The sequence below is a fragment of the Episyrphus balteatus genome, chromosome 4 (genome assembly GCF_945859705.1).
Source record: "Episyrphus balteatus chromosome 4, idEpiBalt1.1, whole genome shotgun sequence".
Classification (NCBI taxonomy): Eukaryota; Metazoa; Arthropoda; class Insecta; order Diptera; family Syrphidae; genus Episyrphus; species Episyrphus balteatus.
In genome coordinates, this window is record NC_079137.1 from 42789518 (window position 1) to 42804812 (window position 15295).

Sequence of the window (15295 nt, forward strand, 5' to 3'; positions counted from 1 at the left end):
TACTTCTCAATGAAATTTACTATTATTTTCCATTCAGTTGTATTTTGAGTTAAAATAATTTTCAAAATTGACTTTTTTCCCTTCTAAAATTGAAAAAAAATCTATTTTCACAATTACATTTGTAAGAAGTTCATAAATTTTGTGTTTTTAAGTATTTTTTTTTTAGAATAAATTCATTTTTTCTTAAAATGAATGTATTTTTTCATTAATCAAAAAACAATTAATATTTTACCGTTATCCTGTATTTGGTATTAAGAACTTATTCTTAAAATTTAAGAATTTGTTCATACTTTTTATGTTAGAAATTCATATTTTTCCAAAATTTAAGAATTAATTCATTAAATATTATGAAAGTATACACATAATTAATGAAAAAATTCTAACGTTTTGAGTGTTTAAGTATATTTTCTTAAAGTCTATGTACTTTTTCATCAATCTAGAAAATAATAACTGTTGTTCTGAATCTATGCCTTAGAAAGATTTCTTTGAGGATTAAATTTCAAATCTGATATTCAAAGTGGACGCTCGTTGCCGAAACAAGTTATAAAAGTTTGTGAATAAAAGACGATATTGTTTATAGTGTTAAGCATTTTAACCACGTGGACAATTTTGAAGAGTATAAGTACATTGCAAAAGTGTAAAATATTGTTGGTTCCTGTTGCCTCTTTCCCATATACTCAGATAAGTATAAAAAACATATAATGTTAAAAATTGCTTTCTTTTATTTATTAAATATGTTTTATTTTTTTTTTTTTTTAAATATGTAGGTGCATATTTTAAAATTGAAAATCGTAAATTGATATTATTGTGAAATAAGGAGGCACGTACGTAATCTTCAACTTTGGACCGGCAAAGGCGATTCTCAACAAATCCTGTACCCTTGAAATTGTCATTGCAAACTAAAGCAAAACATTGAATTTAGTAGGTAAGTGTTGCATTTTATTTTATTTCTCTAAATATTTAAATTTTGTGTTAAGTAAACATTTTTAGTATCATTTTAAGTAACCATATGACCAATAGTATTATCACATTGCATTGTTGCTGACACGATGGGAAATGATTTCTTACCAGTTCCCACTGAGTGTTCTTTTTAAGTATAATTATGTATTTTTTTGTATTCTATCACCCATTTTTACCTTTCCTACCATATCATATTTCCACCCAACTCCTACTTCTGCGTGAGACCAGACGAAATAAGATCATTTAATAAAAGTTCAATGTTTAGTCTCACGCGCTGAGTGTTCATTATGCTGACTTGTCATTTTTGGCAAAGTACCTTTAAATGATCGGCATAATGGGCACTCGCTGTCCAACCACTTTCAAGTGAACATCAAATAAAAATTGTAATCAATAATAATAAAAAAAGGTGTTTGTATTTTCAAGGTTCTAAAGTTTAAAGAACATTTGGCGACCGTGACAGGACCTACTAAAAGAGTTTAGTGGCCTGTAAATTAATAAAACAAAACAAAATAAAAGAAAACAGTGTTGTGAAGTGAGTCGTTATTAAGAAGACTAAAAAAGAAAAAAAAAAAAAAGAAAAGAAGTTCCTTTCAATTACTAACAATTCAATATAAAAAATAATTAAAATGGTGGCTACAATTGAAGAACTTACCAATCAGCAAGAAGCTGTAGGAAAAGAAATCTGTACACTTGCTCGCAATTACGGAAAGGATGGTCCAGGAAGGAAAACCCTGGATTATTTAAATGCGCGGTGGACAAGATTAAATGAATTATGGGAAGTATTCGACAATGTTGATAGCGAGATAAGAGACAATTATCCGCAGGTAACTGAACACGAATACTTCACTAAAGGTTTTTACGATGGGGTAAAAAAAATTCATGATCAAATGAAAGATGACATCATCAAGCGGTTTGCAGTAGCGGAAGAAGAAAAATCTGATGGGGCTATAGAGGAGACCGCAGCAGTCCATCCTCAGCCGGAGCAGCTAAAAGAAGCCCTCTTAGGACCAGCAGCCGTTAAGCCCCCAGCAGGGCATTCAGAGGGAGTTACCGCAGCAATTTCCAAATTTAACATACCACCAGGGCTGACAATAAAGCCCACTTTAATAGATGACACCAGTGTAAAGGTCAACAGGATGACTACGGATAGCAAATTCCGATTACTCTGCAAAATATTTCAAGGAGGTCTTAATAAGTGCCCATTGAAATTGCGGGAAACTTTACCGCAAGAATTTAACCAAAAAACAAAAACCCTAATGACCAATTGGGATGAAATAACAACAACATATAGACGACTTGGAGGCGATGCAGCTGTAGAAGATATACAGCTTTACTTTGAGCTCCAGGATGAATTAGATTTGAGGATCACCTGGCTACCAACTAATACATTGCCAGCTGAAACAGTTCAAATGAATCAAGGACGAGCAACAACAATCAAGCTTCCAAAAATTGAGATACCCAAATTCGATGGAAGCTATCTTAATTGGCCGCAGTTCTTCGATCTATACAAACAAATGGTGCACAACCAACCAATTGCACCGGCTCAAAAATTATACTTTTTAAAGACAAATCTTACTGGAGATGCCCAAAACCTCATTCAACATTTCCATGCCACTGATGACAATTATGAATTGGCTTGGAACACTCTAGTTGACAGGTTCAACAACAAGCGGTTGCTGTTATCCGCTCAGTTAAGCCGATTGTTCCAATCAAATACCATCGTAGACACTGTCAGAAGTCTCAAGAGGCTGCATGATACAACAAAGGAAGTCATTCAAGCCATCAACAATCTCGGCTATGACACCAGTGGATGGGACCCATTAGTTGTACATCTATTGCTGGAAAAAATGGACAAAGACACCCGAATGCTTTTCGAGGAATCCCTACAAGCACCAAGAATAACACCAACTCTAACCCAATTACTGGAATTTGTCGAATGCAGGTTCCAAGCCCTGGAGACGGTGAAATCAGATGAAAGGAAGAAAGCGGTAACCACCGCATCTGAAAATAGGGAAGTTTCAAATTGTCCATATTGTAAAACTAATAATCATAAGATCTTTAATTGTAAAAAATTTATTAATCTTTCAGTTGAGGATCGCAATCAGCAGGTGCGGAAGCTTCAACTTTGCACCAACTGTTTGCAAGGACATCGTTTCCCATCGTGTCAACAGCAACGTAGATGCAAGGTTTGCAACGGGAAACACAACACTCTACTACACTATCCAAATAAAAAAGATGTCAACGTAAAAAACCCAGCATCCGGTAAGTGTGATAATATTATTGGTCGGGTGGGTGAGTTTCCTTCAGGGTCCCATAATAACAATTCTCTAGGGGTCGTATTAAAGGGTCGCGAGGTATATCTCGCCACGGCGATTGTGAACGTCGTGAGTTCAAAAGGAACGCGTATTCCTTGTCGTGCTATGTTAGACTCGGGATCTCAATTACATTTTATTACAACATCCCTAGCCCAGCAGTTAGGGAGCATAAAGCGAAGAAAGGACATTCCGATTAGCGGAATTGGAGGCAGGGAAAGTCAGGCCAATTTCGTAATAAATGTTCATTTAGAATCCAGAACTTCATCATATAAAAGAACTATTGAGACCAGTATAATGCCAAAAATAAGTGATTATATGGCAACTGCATCTCTGGATAGGCAAACTTTGCAATTGCCCTCCAATATTCTTCTTGCTGACCCTAACACAGTTAGTTCCAACCGCATAGACTTGTTAATTGGAGCAGAGTTATTCTTTGAGCTTCTTTTGCCGGGAGAATTTAAAATCTCAAACAATCTTCCTCTATTGCGGAATACTAGATTAGGATGGGTTTTAGAGGGAAGCGCTGTAGATTCTTCCCAAAATTCTCATTGTCATTCAGTGTCAAAACCTAGTCTGAGAACACTAGATAAAATGGTCCGATCACTGTGGGAAAGTGAAAATTTTGAAGTTGAATCGAAGGTCTACAGCGAAGAAGAATTTAAATGTGAAAAACATTTTAATGATAACGTGGAAACAACACGCCAGGGTCAGTACATAGTACGACTTCCTTTTAAGAAAGACCCAAACCAAACATTAGGAGGTTCAAAAGAAATTGCAAAGAAGCGTTTTTATTCATTAGAAAGAAAACTAGAAAAAAATGCAGACCTCAAAGAAAGTTACACAAACTTCATGGAGGAATATGAGCATCTAGGTCATATGACTGCAATTCAAGAGCTTGACATACCAAAGTCAAATTATTTTCTTCCACACCATTGTGTAATTAAACCCGAGAGCTCATCAACAAAGCTCAGGGTGGTTTTCGATGCTTCTGCAAAGACGACATCTGGGTATTCACTTAATGACACCCTCATGGTTGGTCCAACAGTCCAATCAGATTTATTTTCAGTTATAGCCAATTTCAGATTACATAAATATGTATTCACTGGCGATATTAGCAAAATGTATCGTCAAATACTCATTCATCCAAAGGATAGAGCATATCAGCACATTTTATGGAGGCCAGATCCTAAGAGCACATTAAGAACATACCAGCTCAACACAGTTACGTATGGAATGGCGTCTGCCTCTTATTTATCTACAAGATGTTTGGTCAAATTAGCAGATGATTTTCAACATATATATCCTAATGCATCAAAAATTATTACAAAAAATATCTATGTGGATGACTGCCTAACAGGAGCAGATTCTCTTGAGGAAGCCAAGTTGCTTCTCAATGAAACAATAAAATTATTAAGTCAAGGAAATTTTAATTTAACCAAATTTTGTTCAAATGATCCACGCATTCTAGAAAATATTCCAATGCAAGATCGAGAAAGAATGTTAACAATCTATCAGTCGGAGGTCATTAAAACCCTTGGTTTGGTTTGGGACCCAATTGAAGACACATTCAAATTTTGCTACAAGTACAATGCACCCAATGATTTAAAGATTACCAAACGCCGCGTTCTTGCCGACTTGGGAAAATTCTTCGATCCCTTGGGATTGATAGGCCCAGCCATATTACTAGGAAAAATATTTTTACAAGAACTTTGGAAATCTAAGATATTGTGGGATGAGAATCTGCCTCAAGAACAGGCTTATAAGTGGGTAAACTATTTATCAGAATTTTCTTCTTTGTGTGAAATTAATATCCCACGCCTTATCTTAATAGACTCAGCTACGAAATTAGAAGTGCATGCATTTTCCGATAGTAGTGAAAGCGCATATGGCGCATGCATTTACTTAAAATCTATTGATAATGAAGGGAAAGTTTTTGTTCAATTGTTATGTTCAAAATCTCGTGTCGTTCCCTTAAAGGCGACAACTATAGCTCGGTTAGAGCTTCAGGCGGCTGTCCTAATGGTGGAATTAGTGCAAAAAATCCTTCCAATAATCAGTAGGACGATCACATCAGTCAGTTATTACACCGACTCTACAACGGTTTTAACATGGGTAAAGGCACCTTCCTATACTTGGGAGACATATATAGCAAATCGTGTAGCAAAAATCCAATCTAAATCAGATTTGAATCATTGGAATTATGTAAAGGGAGTATTAAATCCAGCAGATCTTATATCGCGTGGGTTAGGAATGCCCAATCTTGTAAGATCAACCATTTGGTTCAATGGCCCTGAGTTTTTAAGACAAACTTCAAGTATACAAATGGAGTATTCGATTCCAGAAGAAATCTCTGGGCATCGAAGGCCAAAGACAGTGCTAAATATGTCAATCCAAAATGATATAATAAATTCAATCAACCATAAAAACTCGTTTTTTACACTGCAGAAAATTTTTGCACATTGCTATAGATTCATGATGAATTTTAATATTCGCTGCAAAGGAAACAGAAGAACTGGTTCTTTAACCGCGGAAGAAATCCAGAAAGGAACGCATTTGTTATGGAGGATTGTTCAATTAAGTGTTTTTCCCGAAGAGTATAAGGCACTTCAGGCAGGGAAACCTCTCCGCAATACCTCTAGCATAATTTCGATAAGCCCATATTTTGATAAAACAACAATGTTAATACATGTGGGTGGAAGACTTAAAAATGCTGAAATTCCTTCCCAAGCAAAAAATCAAATATTACTCCCAAAAAATAATATAGTTACCACATTACTCTTAGATCACTTACATAAAAAACATCTACACGTTTCCCATAGAACACTTGTATCTATCTCTCGGCAACAATTTTGGATTTTGAGTGTAGGAAGAGAAACACAAAAGGTACTTTCTAAATGCATCCAATGTTTCCGTGCGAAACCCAAATCCATAGATCAATTAATGGGTAATCTACCTAAGGAAAGAATCGTACCTTCTCGCCCATTCTATTATTCAGGGGTGGACTTTTGTGGGCCAATACGAACACATTATAATATTCGAGGGAAAACTCCAACAAAATCGTATCTTGCAGTATTTGTATGCTTTTCAACAAAAGCTATTCATATTGAAGTTGTATGCAACCTTACTACTGAATCATTTATTAACTGCTTGAAACGATTTATAGGAAGACGAGGTGTATGCCATACTATATTCTGTGACAATGCCACAAACTTTGTAGGGGCAAGAAACCAATTAAAAGATTTTCAAGATTTTCTTGATTCGTCTGAAACTCAATCATCGATTAATTCAAATTGTTTAAAAATGGGAATTAACTGGAAACACATTCCACCACGTTCTCCCCATTTCGGAGGCCTTTGGGAGGCCGCTGTTAAATCCGCAAAAACATTGTTGTTAAAATATTTAGGAGAAGCGTCTTTAACTTATGAAGAGCTTTCCACAGTTGTGATTCAAATTGAATCTATCTTGAATTCACGCCCACTTACACCTAACTCCTCAGATCCTAATGACATGCAGGCATTGACTCCCGGTCATTTTTTAATTGGTGCTCCGTTGACATCGCTTCCAGAACCTGACATAACTGATCATAACATCTCAAGATTAGACAAATTTCGTCAGATTCAGCATATTCAACAGCATTTTTGGCAAAGATGGTCAAATGAATACCTCCATCTTCTTCAACAGAAATTAAAGTGGAAGGTGGAATCCAAAAATCTAGAACCTGGAACAATGGTTGTTTTAAAAGATGCACACCAGCCTCCAATGAAATGGAAGCTCGGACGTGTAATCGAAGTTGTCAAGGGAACAGACGGATTAGTACGAGTGGCATATGTTAAGACTGAAACCGGCACATATCAACGAGCTGTTCAAAATCTTTGTCCCCTACCGATTGACCATAAAGAGCAGCAAAAGGATGCTGCACAAATCCCAATAAAAAAACAACCCCTGATGAGATTAAGAAGTGGGAGATACCTCCTTAACTCTTTAACATCATTATTATGCTTCATGTTGCTATTGTTTCCATTAGCTGCCTCTTCAGATACCGAACCAATAAGAATAACCCAATTTGACCATCCCACAGGGATTTATTTTGAAGATATAGGTAGTGCGAGCACCGTTAATAGTTTTTGGAACATTTATATATTTTATAATTTATCATCATATTGGCTAGAGCTAGGAGAAGTGAAAACTTATTTACAGAGAATGGATAATATTTGTTTAGATGAATTGAAAATTAATCCGTACTGTTTGCCTACAGTAACAGCTCTCAAACAAAGAGTTATAGCAATCGAATCAAACAATGACCTCATTCATAATTATCATACTTCTTACAATAAAAGGATAAGAATTGCTAGATCTCCTTTCGATTTTATAGGAAACGTGGCACATAGCTTATTTGGGGTATTGGATCAAGATGATGCTAAGGACATACAGCACCAAATCTCTTTGGTCAACCAAGATGAACAGCATCTCGTGCATCTCTTTAAAAAGCAGAGCTCAATCGCAGATTCAACCGTAAATCTGCTTAAACGAAATAATCTGCAACTCAGTCAGCAATATCAAGGTTTTAAAACCATGTTCGAAAAATCCTTAAACAGCATTGAAAAGCATCAAGAAATAATCGATGTCAGTCAGCGCTTTTCTGCATTAACTTCATATTTGATTTTGTCAATTTCAAACCTCGAAAGAGTGCAAGACACATTACTTGACGTTCTTCTTAGTCTTAATAATGTCAAAATGAATCCTCATTTTATTTCGCCGTCACAATTTACTAAACAGCTCCAAATTATTCGGAACAACATTCCATCCCATCTTAACATTCCGACAGCATCTGTATTAGATATTTTTAAGCTGTCATCTATTAAAGGACGAAGTCTTAATGACTCAATAGTATTTGAAATGATGATCCCTTTGGTTGATAACCAAGAATTTCAGCTTTTTAATTTAGTTCAGTTTCCTCTATTTCAAAATGATTCAAGTTTCATAATAGAATTATCATCCCCTTATTTAGCAGTCACTGCAACAAGAGATAGGTATTTTGAATTAACAGAAAATCAGCTATCATCATGCCACTTCCTCTCAACGAAAAATTTTGTCTGTAACCAACAACTACCAACAATGATTCATCGAGACAGCGGTATAAGTTGTGAAGTCTCGCTTCTGAATCATTTGAGTAGTGCTTTAAGTCACTGTTGTTTAACGAGATCCATCTCTCAAGATCGATGGGTAAGCCTAAGAAGTTCCAATACTTGGATATTTGCTCTTAAGGAGGCTGTAACTGGTTTATTGGTGTGTGAAGGAATAACAAAAAGTCTTACCCTAAGTGACAGTGGTTTTATAGAATTTTTGATACCATGTATTTTAAAACTTCCACACATAGTGATAAATGGTCGAGTCTTTAGCAATACCACCTTAAAAAACTCATTTGTTCCCTCTATTAAAATTTCTGAGTCAATTAAAGGTAAAATTCCGATGAAAAATATGAACATCATAACATCCCCGAGCAATGAGACTAATTTTAAAGAGATAGAAGATTTAAAAGGCAAAATTAGTGAAGTTGATAAAGACCTAGATAATGATACCTGGGTAAATTCTATAAATACGCACGATTACCATCATTATAGCATGAGCTTCATATTATTCCTTACAATGATTGGCTTCATTATTTTTTATTTTATTAAAAAAAGAAAACCCAAACCACTTCCTAGAAGAAGCGCTCCTCGTTTTGAAATAGACACACAATTTTAAATTTTTTTGAGGGATTAGATCCCTCAAAGGGGGGGAGTATGTTAAGTAAACATTTTTAGTATCATTTTAAGTAACCATATGACCAATAGTATTATCACATTGCATTGTTGCTGACACGATGGGAAATGATTTCTTACCAGTTCCCACTGAGTGTTCTTTTTAAGTATAATTATGTATTTTTTTGTATTCTATCACCCATTTTTACCTTTCCTACCATATCATATTTCCACCCAACTCCTACTTCTGCGTGAGACCAGACGAAATAAGATCATTTAATAAAAGTTCAATGTTTAGTCTCACGCGCTGAGTGTTCATTATGCTGACTTGTCATTTTTGGCAAAGTACCTTTAAATGATCGGCATAATGGGCACTCGCTGTCCAACCACTTTCAAGTGAACATCAAATAAAAATTGTAATCAATAATAATAAAAAAAGGTGTTTGTATTTTCAAGGTTCTAAAGTTTAAAGAACATTTTGTTTTAACTTAATATTTCCAACATTTCTCATAGGTACCTAAATTCTTTATATTTTTATCTTTCCGCAACTTATTCAATTTTGTATTGTTTTTTTTTTTTCAGCTCTAGAGTCTATAAATAATGCTGCCGATTAGAATAAGGTAAGAATAAGATAATTAAACCTTTTAGCTATTTCGATTTTTTAAACCAAATACTACATATTCATTTAACTTATACAAACTTTTTTCTATCTTTCCAGATGAAGCATCCATTAAAAAAGTAAAATTAAATTAAAAATTAACTTTATAGTGAAATTTATAGTGATAATGATCAATAAAACATTTTTATAACGTTTAAACTTAATAATTTCTTTTATTTTTAAAAACAATTTTCATTTTTTTTGTTTTAGATTTTATGTTGTTTTTTTGCTGTTTGTTTGTTTGGGATACAATTTTTTTAAGAACAAATTAAAGGCTTGGAATGGAAATGGTAATAATAATATAAATAAATGCATACATTTTAATGAAAAGCGTATTATATTTTATGAAAACAATCATACAACTTTAAAAAAAAATTCATAGTTTTTATGATTTTTTTCATAAAATTTAAGCAACATTTCATTTAAATTTTAACGAAATTTATGAAAAAAATCATAAAATTTAAGAAATAATCTTAAAATGTAAGAAACTTTTCTTAAAATCTAAGAAACTTTTCTTAAACATGTTCAAAAATTTTCGAATTCGTTTATGAACAGAATTCTTAAAATTTAAGAACTTATTCTTAATTTTTAAGAAAGATTCATTCCCTTATGAATTTGTTCATAAAAAGATTCTTAAATTTAATGAATTTGTACATTGGCTCATTTGCCATGAATTTTTACATTAATTTAATGTACAAATTCATTAATTTTATGTACCTTTTTGGTTCAGTGTAGCGAACACATAAAAATGTTTTCCTTTAGTGCAATGACATTAAAAATTCTCTCTGTGTGATACTCAAATCTTTTCTACTCAAAGAAACAACTTGAATATTTAAAAAAAATTAAGAAAATGATATTTGTCTTGAATTATAATTTAGGACTCAGGACGGAGGGCAACACTGATTAATTTACATAAGATTTTTAATGCAAATCATTTCAATATTAATTCAAACAGCATTTAAATTAAACATTTCTAAGCTTATAAGGTATTTAAAGAAAATGAAAAAAAAAACAAAATAAAGTAACAATTAAAAAATTAAAAGGTTTTTACATCCCAACGAAGTATATTTTTACCGACAGGGGAAGAGGTATTCAATTCGTCTGTTTTTTTTTTTTTTTTTGTATGTTTGTTGCCTCATAACTTTGGACTGAGTGACCTAATTTTGAAAATTCTATCTGCATTGGAAAGCTAGTGCCTGCAGTGTGAACTATGAGAATAACCATAAAACACAGTTTTGATCCACGGAAGTTGCTTTTGTTTTTTTTTTAACGTCTTACAAATCGATGAACTATGGCAGCCACCACAAAAAAGTGACGCCATTTTCTAACGTTAAACTCTCGCACTTTCGCAGTGCGGCTAAAATTTCAATTCAAAATTTAAAAAAAATTATCAGAGATACAAAAATTTTCTGTAGCTTATTTGAAAGATAATAACCTAAAGTTAAATACATTTGAAGGATTTTAAAAAATTCCATCTTTTAATAGGGTAAAACAAAATTTCAAAAAATTGGCTATTTTGTGGAGGTCTGTTGATCATGAACAGCCACCAGTGTGGGAAGTACCGTAATCTCAGTTTGGAATTTCGACATGGTTGGCTTTAAAAAATTCTAACTTTTTTTTCTAGGCATCGCAGAAATAAGATTGAAAGACGTCATATGAAAGGTGAAATTTTAAGCTTTTACATTATATAAAATTTTTTATAGGTTGTGATTGAAAAAAATTGATTCAATAGCGTGAGAACATAAAATTATATGTTGTTTTTTTTTTGCTTTTTTGATGAAAATTAATCTAGTTCAAAAAATTCTAGCTCTTTTTGTAGATACCTAATAGACATTATCGATATATATATTTTGATCTGAAGCAGTAAGCTTTCAGGTGGTATAAAATTTAATATAGGTTGTTATATCAAAAAAATGAATTTTTGGGTGATGGAAATGATTTTTCACTTTTTTCATAAGAAATGATATTTTTTAATAAATTATTTTAATACTTTTTGCGCATTATAAAAATGGTTTTATTATTTAGAAGAAATATTTGGCTTTTAAATGGTATAATTTTTTTTGTAAGCTTTTAAAATAAAAAATTAATATAATGAGAAAAGAAAAAAGGCAAGTTTTTTTAACTTTTTCGTGTAAATTATGATTGTTTGAAATAAAACGCTTCAATTGACTTATTTTAAAAGCACACAACCTGTTTTCTTACGAAGTTATCACGTAAAATCATTGTCCGTAAACCAGCTTTACAGACAACCTATTTTTTTTTTATAAAAATGATGATATTAAGAGAAAATTTTTGAGATTTATTTTCAACCCGTTATAGCGTTCACAAAAAAAAATTGGTTATCTGTAAAGTTGGTTTTCAGACGATAATTTTACGTGATGACGTCATAAAAGAAGCATTTATTATTTATTAGATAAAAATTTCACAGTCGCACGTACTTGCTCTTATCTTAAAGCTTTTTATGAAAATTTTATGGAAAATTATAATTTGATTTTGTTAAAGTTTTTCTAATAAAGTACAAAATACATAAAATCTCTTTTTATAATTAATTAAACACCGTTTTTAATGACTTTGATAAAAAAAAGGAGTACACTTGTCATCTGTTTTCTTGTACAAGAATTTTTAGAAAAGAAATTTGAAAATCGTTTTTTAAAATAAATAATTTTTTATACATACAAATTTTCAAACATTTAAAAAAACGAATTTTGGTATGCTATGTTGAAAAAAAGTAGATTAACACTTAAACACAAAATTTCGATATATTTTACCAACCAAAAAAAAAAAAAATGTAAATATGTACATATTTTTTAAAAATCCAAAAATGTATTGTTTTAATGTTCGTATTAAGGTTACTTGAACGTTTTTGGTTAAAATTTTTTGTTGAAATCGGGTTAGTCGTGTACAAGATATCTAAAAACCAAAAAAACAGTTCTATAGCAAATACCTGCTGTTAATAACGGTTCAAAAAATAAGTTTTTTATTTCAAAAATTGGATGTAATTTGTAAAATTACATACAAAATATTTAATGAAAACCGTGTAAAAAAAAAATCAATTTCCAGCCAAGGGAATAACTAAAAACTTTTAACTTCCAAGTTTAAAGAAGATCCCTTTTACAAATTTAGGTTGTAGGTATATACACACACACAGACAAACAGAGTTGCGGAATATGTTAAAAGTACTGACTTGTTTACATTTTCAAATCAAATTTTTGCAGGATTTTGTAAAACAGAATTTTGACACCGGCAGAATTCTGACACCAACCCATTTCAAGTCAATAAACTTTGACTTAAGCTTCAAAGTTAATTTAACAGCTTTGTTACAGTAAACAATTCCTAAAATGGTACAGCCATTTAAAAATATCTAAAAGTTTCGAATTTTAATTTTATCTATTTCAAATCTTTTCAGATATGCCAAAATTTTATATTTATCTTCGGAAAGCTATTTCTATTTTGTATGAGTTTTAAAAATCTTTCGATGTTATCTCAACGGAAGTTTAGTCTGTGACTTTAAGTTTTATAACTAAAAAATCTAACTGCCACTCTAGATCAATTAATTTTGAGAGATTTCCTATAGAAATAATTTATTTTGTGTATAAACAAATCCATAATCAAACTTTTTAGAGAAAGCAAGCGTTTTTTGTTTCCCTGTTAACTAAGTCCGATTCATCAAGATACGATCTTGATGAATTGTTCTAATAAACTTAAATTAATTGAAGACACGGTCTTTTGTAGTTCACAGCTTTATTAAGATTAGATTATAAAATAGGTTAGGTTTTGGCAACCGGAAAGGTTTTCTTAAAACTCTGATAGTTCATAAATTAACTTTGTAAACAAATTTACGAAAAATATAAAATTGTTTGCAGGGTCTTTAAGTTAAATTAATGAGGTGAATTATTTAATTTTATAGCAAATGTTTAAATAAAGTTAAGTTAAGTTAATTAAAGAGAATTTAAAATTAAAATATCTTTTTGAAATGAATATTTTTGATAAGAAATTTATTTAAGACTCAACATAAACTATATATTGTTATGTAAATAATTTCTCTGAAAAGGAAAAATTCTGCCACATGTCGATATTCAAATAAGGCTTTGTTATTAATTCACAATAATTATATTCCAACAAAATATTAATTGATGTTCATTTATGCCGCTTATAAAAATAGTCACTGTGGCGTATGTGTAACATTTTTTTCTTTACAAAATTTCGTTTCTTGAACCAAATGTTCTTTTTGCTTGGAAATTCACTCAACTTGTTGACTTTTGTGGAACATTTACTTGTTATCAACAATATGTAGTGGTGAACAGTCAATTTTCCGAGTAAAAGTCACATTAATAGATAAACCAATTTATAAGGTAGGTAGTGCCTCAAATTCCCTTTTAGAATAGTGAACCCATGTATGTACATTTTTTTAGGTTTGGTATCTTCGTTTTACTCATATAAAAGCAGTCACTATCTCACTGTCCATAGCAGTGACGTACAATTCCTTTTTAATACAAATTGATGCTAATTGGAATATTCATCCAGAATGCAATACTATTATGTTAAGAAAAACCTAACTGTAACAGAAAGAAGCCGAGAAAACTATTTGCTGTAAACCTTAAATTCTCCAACTTTAAAATTTTAAATATTCTATACAACTTTAGTGCAAGTGGGTTCAACCAAATCATACATTTTATTTGATTGATGAATAATAAATGAATTATGCATTTATATTCACAACATGATACTAGAATCTATAGATAAACATATTGAATCGAATTCATTTTTATTTTGATTCGGAAATAGATTGTTGTTTTACCCTCTCTGCCATATTACCATTATTATTTATGAGATGAGTTCAAAAAATTCACCACAAATATAGGTAACTATTAATCAAAATTGAAAAAAAAAAAAAAATAATAAAATCATTTCAATAAAATTGCAATTCATTTCTCATATACAAAAGTATAAAGTCAGCATTTTTAAAATCCAACAATATACCTTTAAATTTCAAAAATCAATTTTATCAATCATCTCGCATGTGAAATATAAAATCCTTTTTACAAAAAATTCCATGAAAAAAAAATATCCTGAAAGGACATTTATATAAAATCCCTTTTTCTTTGAGAGCATTATTATACTGATGCTTTTATAAATTAACCTTTTTTTTCTGTTATTGGTTTACAAGTCATCATCATCGCCACTCTGACACATCCCATTTCGTTTTCGTTCTGCCCACATATTTAATCCAAACATCCAATTTCTCTGGAATCATCAATCATAATGATCTGTGACCAGTTTTCGACAATAAACAATTTTATTTTATTCTTTTGCAAATAAATCCCACTTTTGTGGAACCTTTTTCGTATATAATTTACACACATATAAACACACTCACACAGATGGACACTACATATTTATATAGAGGTAAGAAAACATAGAAAAGGTAAAGATTTTTTTTTGTTATTTTATCAATGAACAAGCAGCCATTGAATTTATAAGGACATCAAGGACAGCAAGGACAACACACAGGAGGATGCGGACTACATACATATATGTATGAAACAAAAATTCATTACTCAAGAGGCTTAAATGAGGCCCAAATCTCCTTGTGGCGCAATATGAAGGCTCTGAAGCTGATG

General features: G+C 31.6%; 1 protein-coding gene across 1 annotated transcript in view; it reads left to right on the forward strand.

Annotated features, from left to right (window-relative positions):
• Positions 1-3802: 3802 nt before the first annotated feature.
• The window catches only part of LOC129919887 (uncharacterized), a 294331-nt gene continuing 282838 nt past the window's right edge, over positions 3803-15295 (forward strand). The window contains exon 1 of the mRNA XM_056000984.1: positions 3803-9496. Coding sequence (XP_055856959.1) covers positions 3867-9020 — 5154 coding nt within the window. The 5' untranslated portion in view covers positions 3803-3866 and the 3' untranslated portion in view covers positions 9021-9496. The remainder of the gene's footprint in view (positions 9497-15295) is intronic.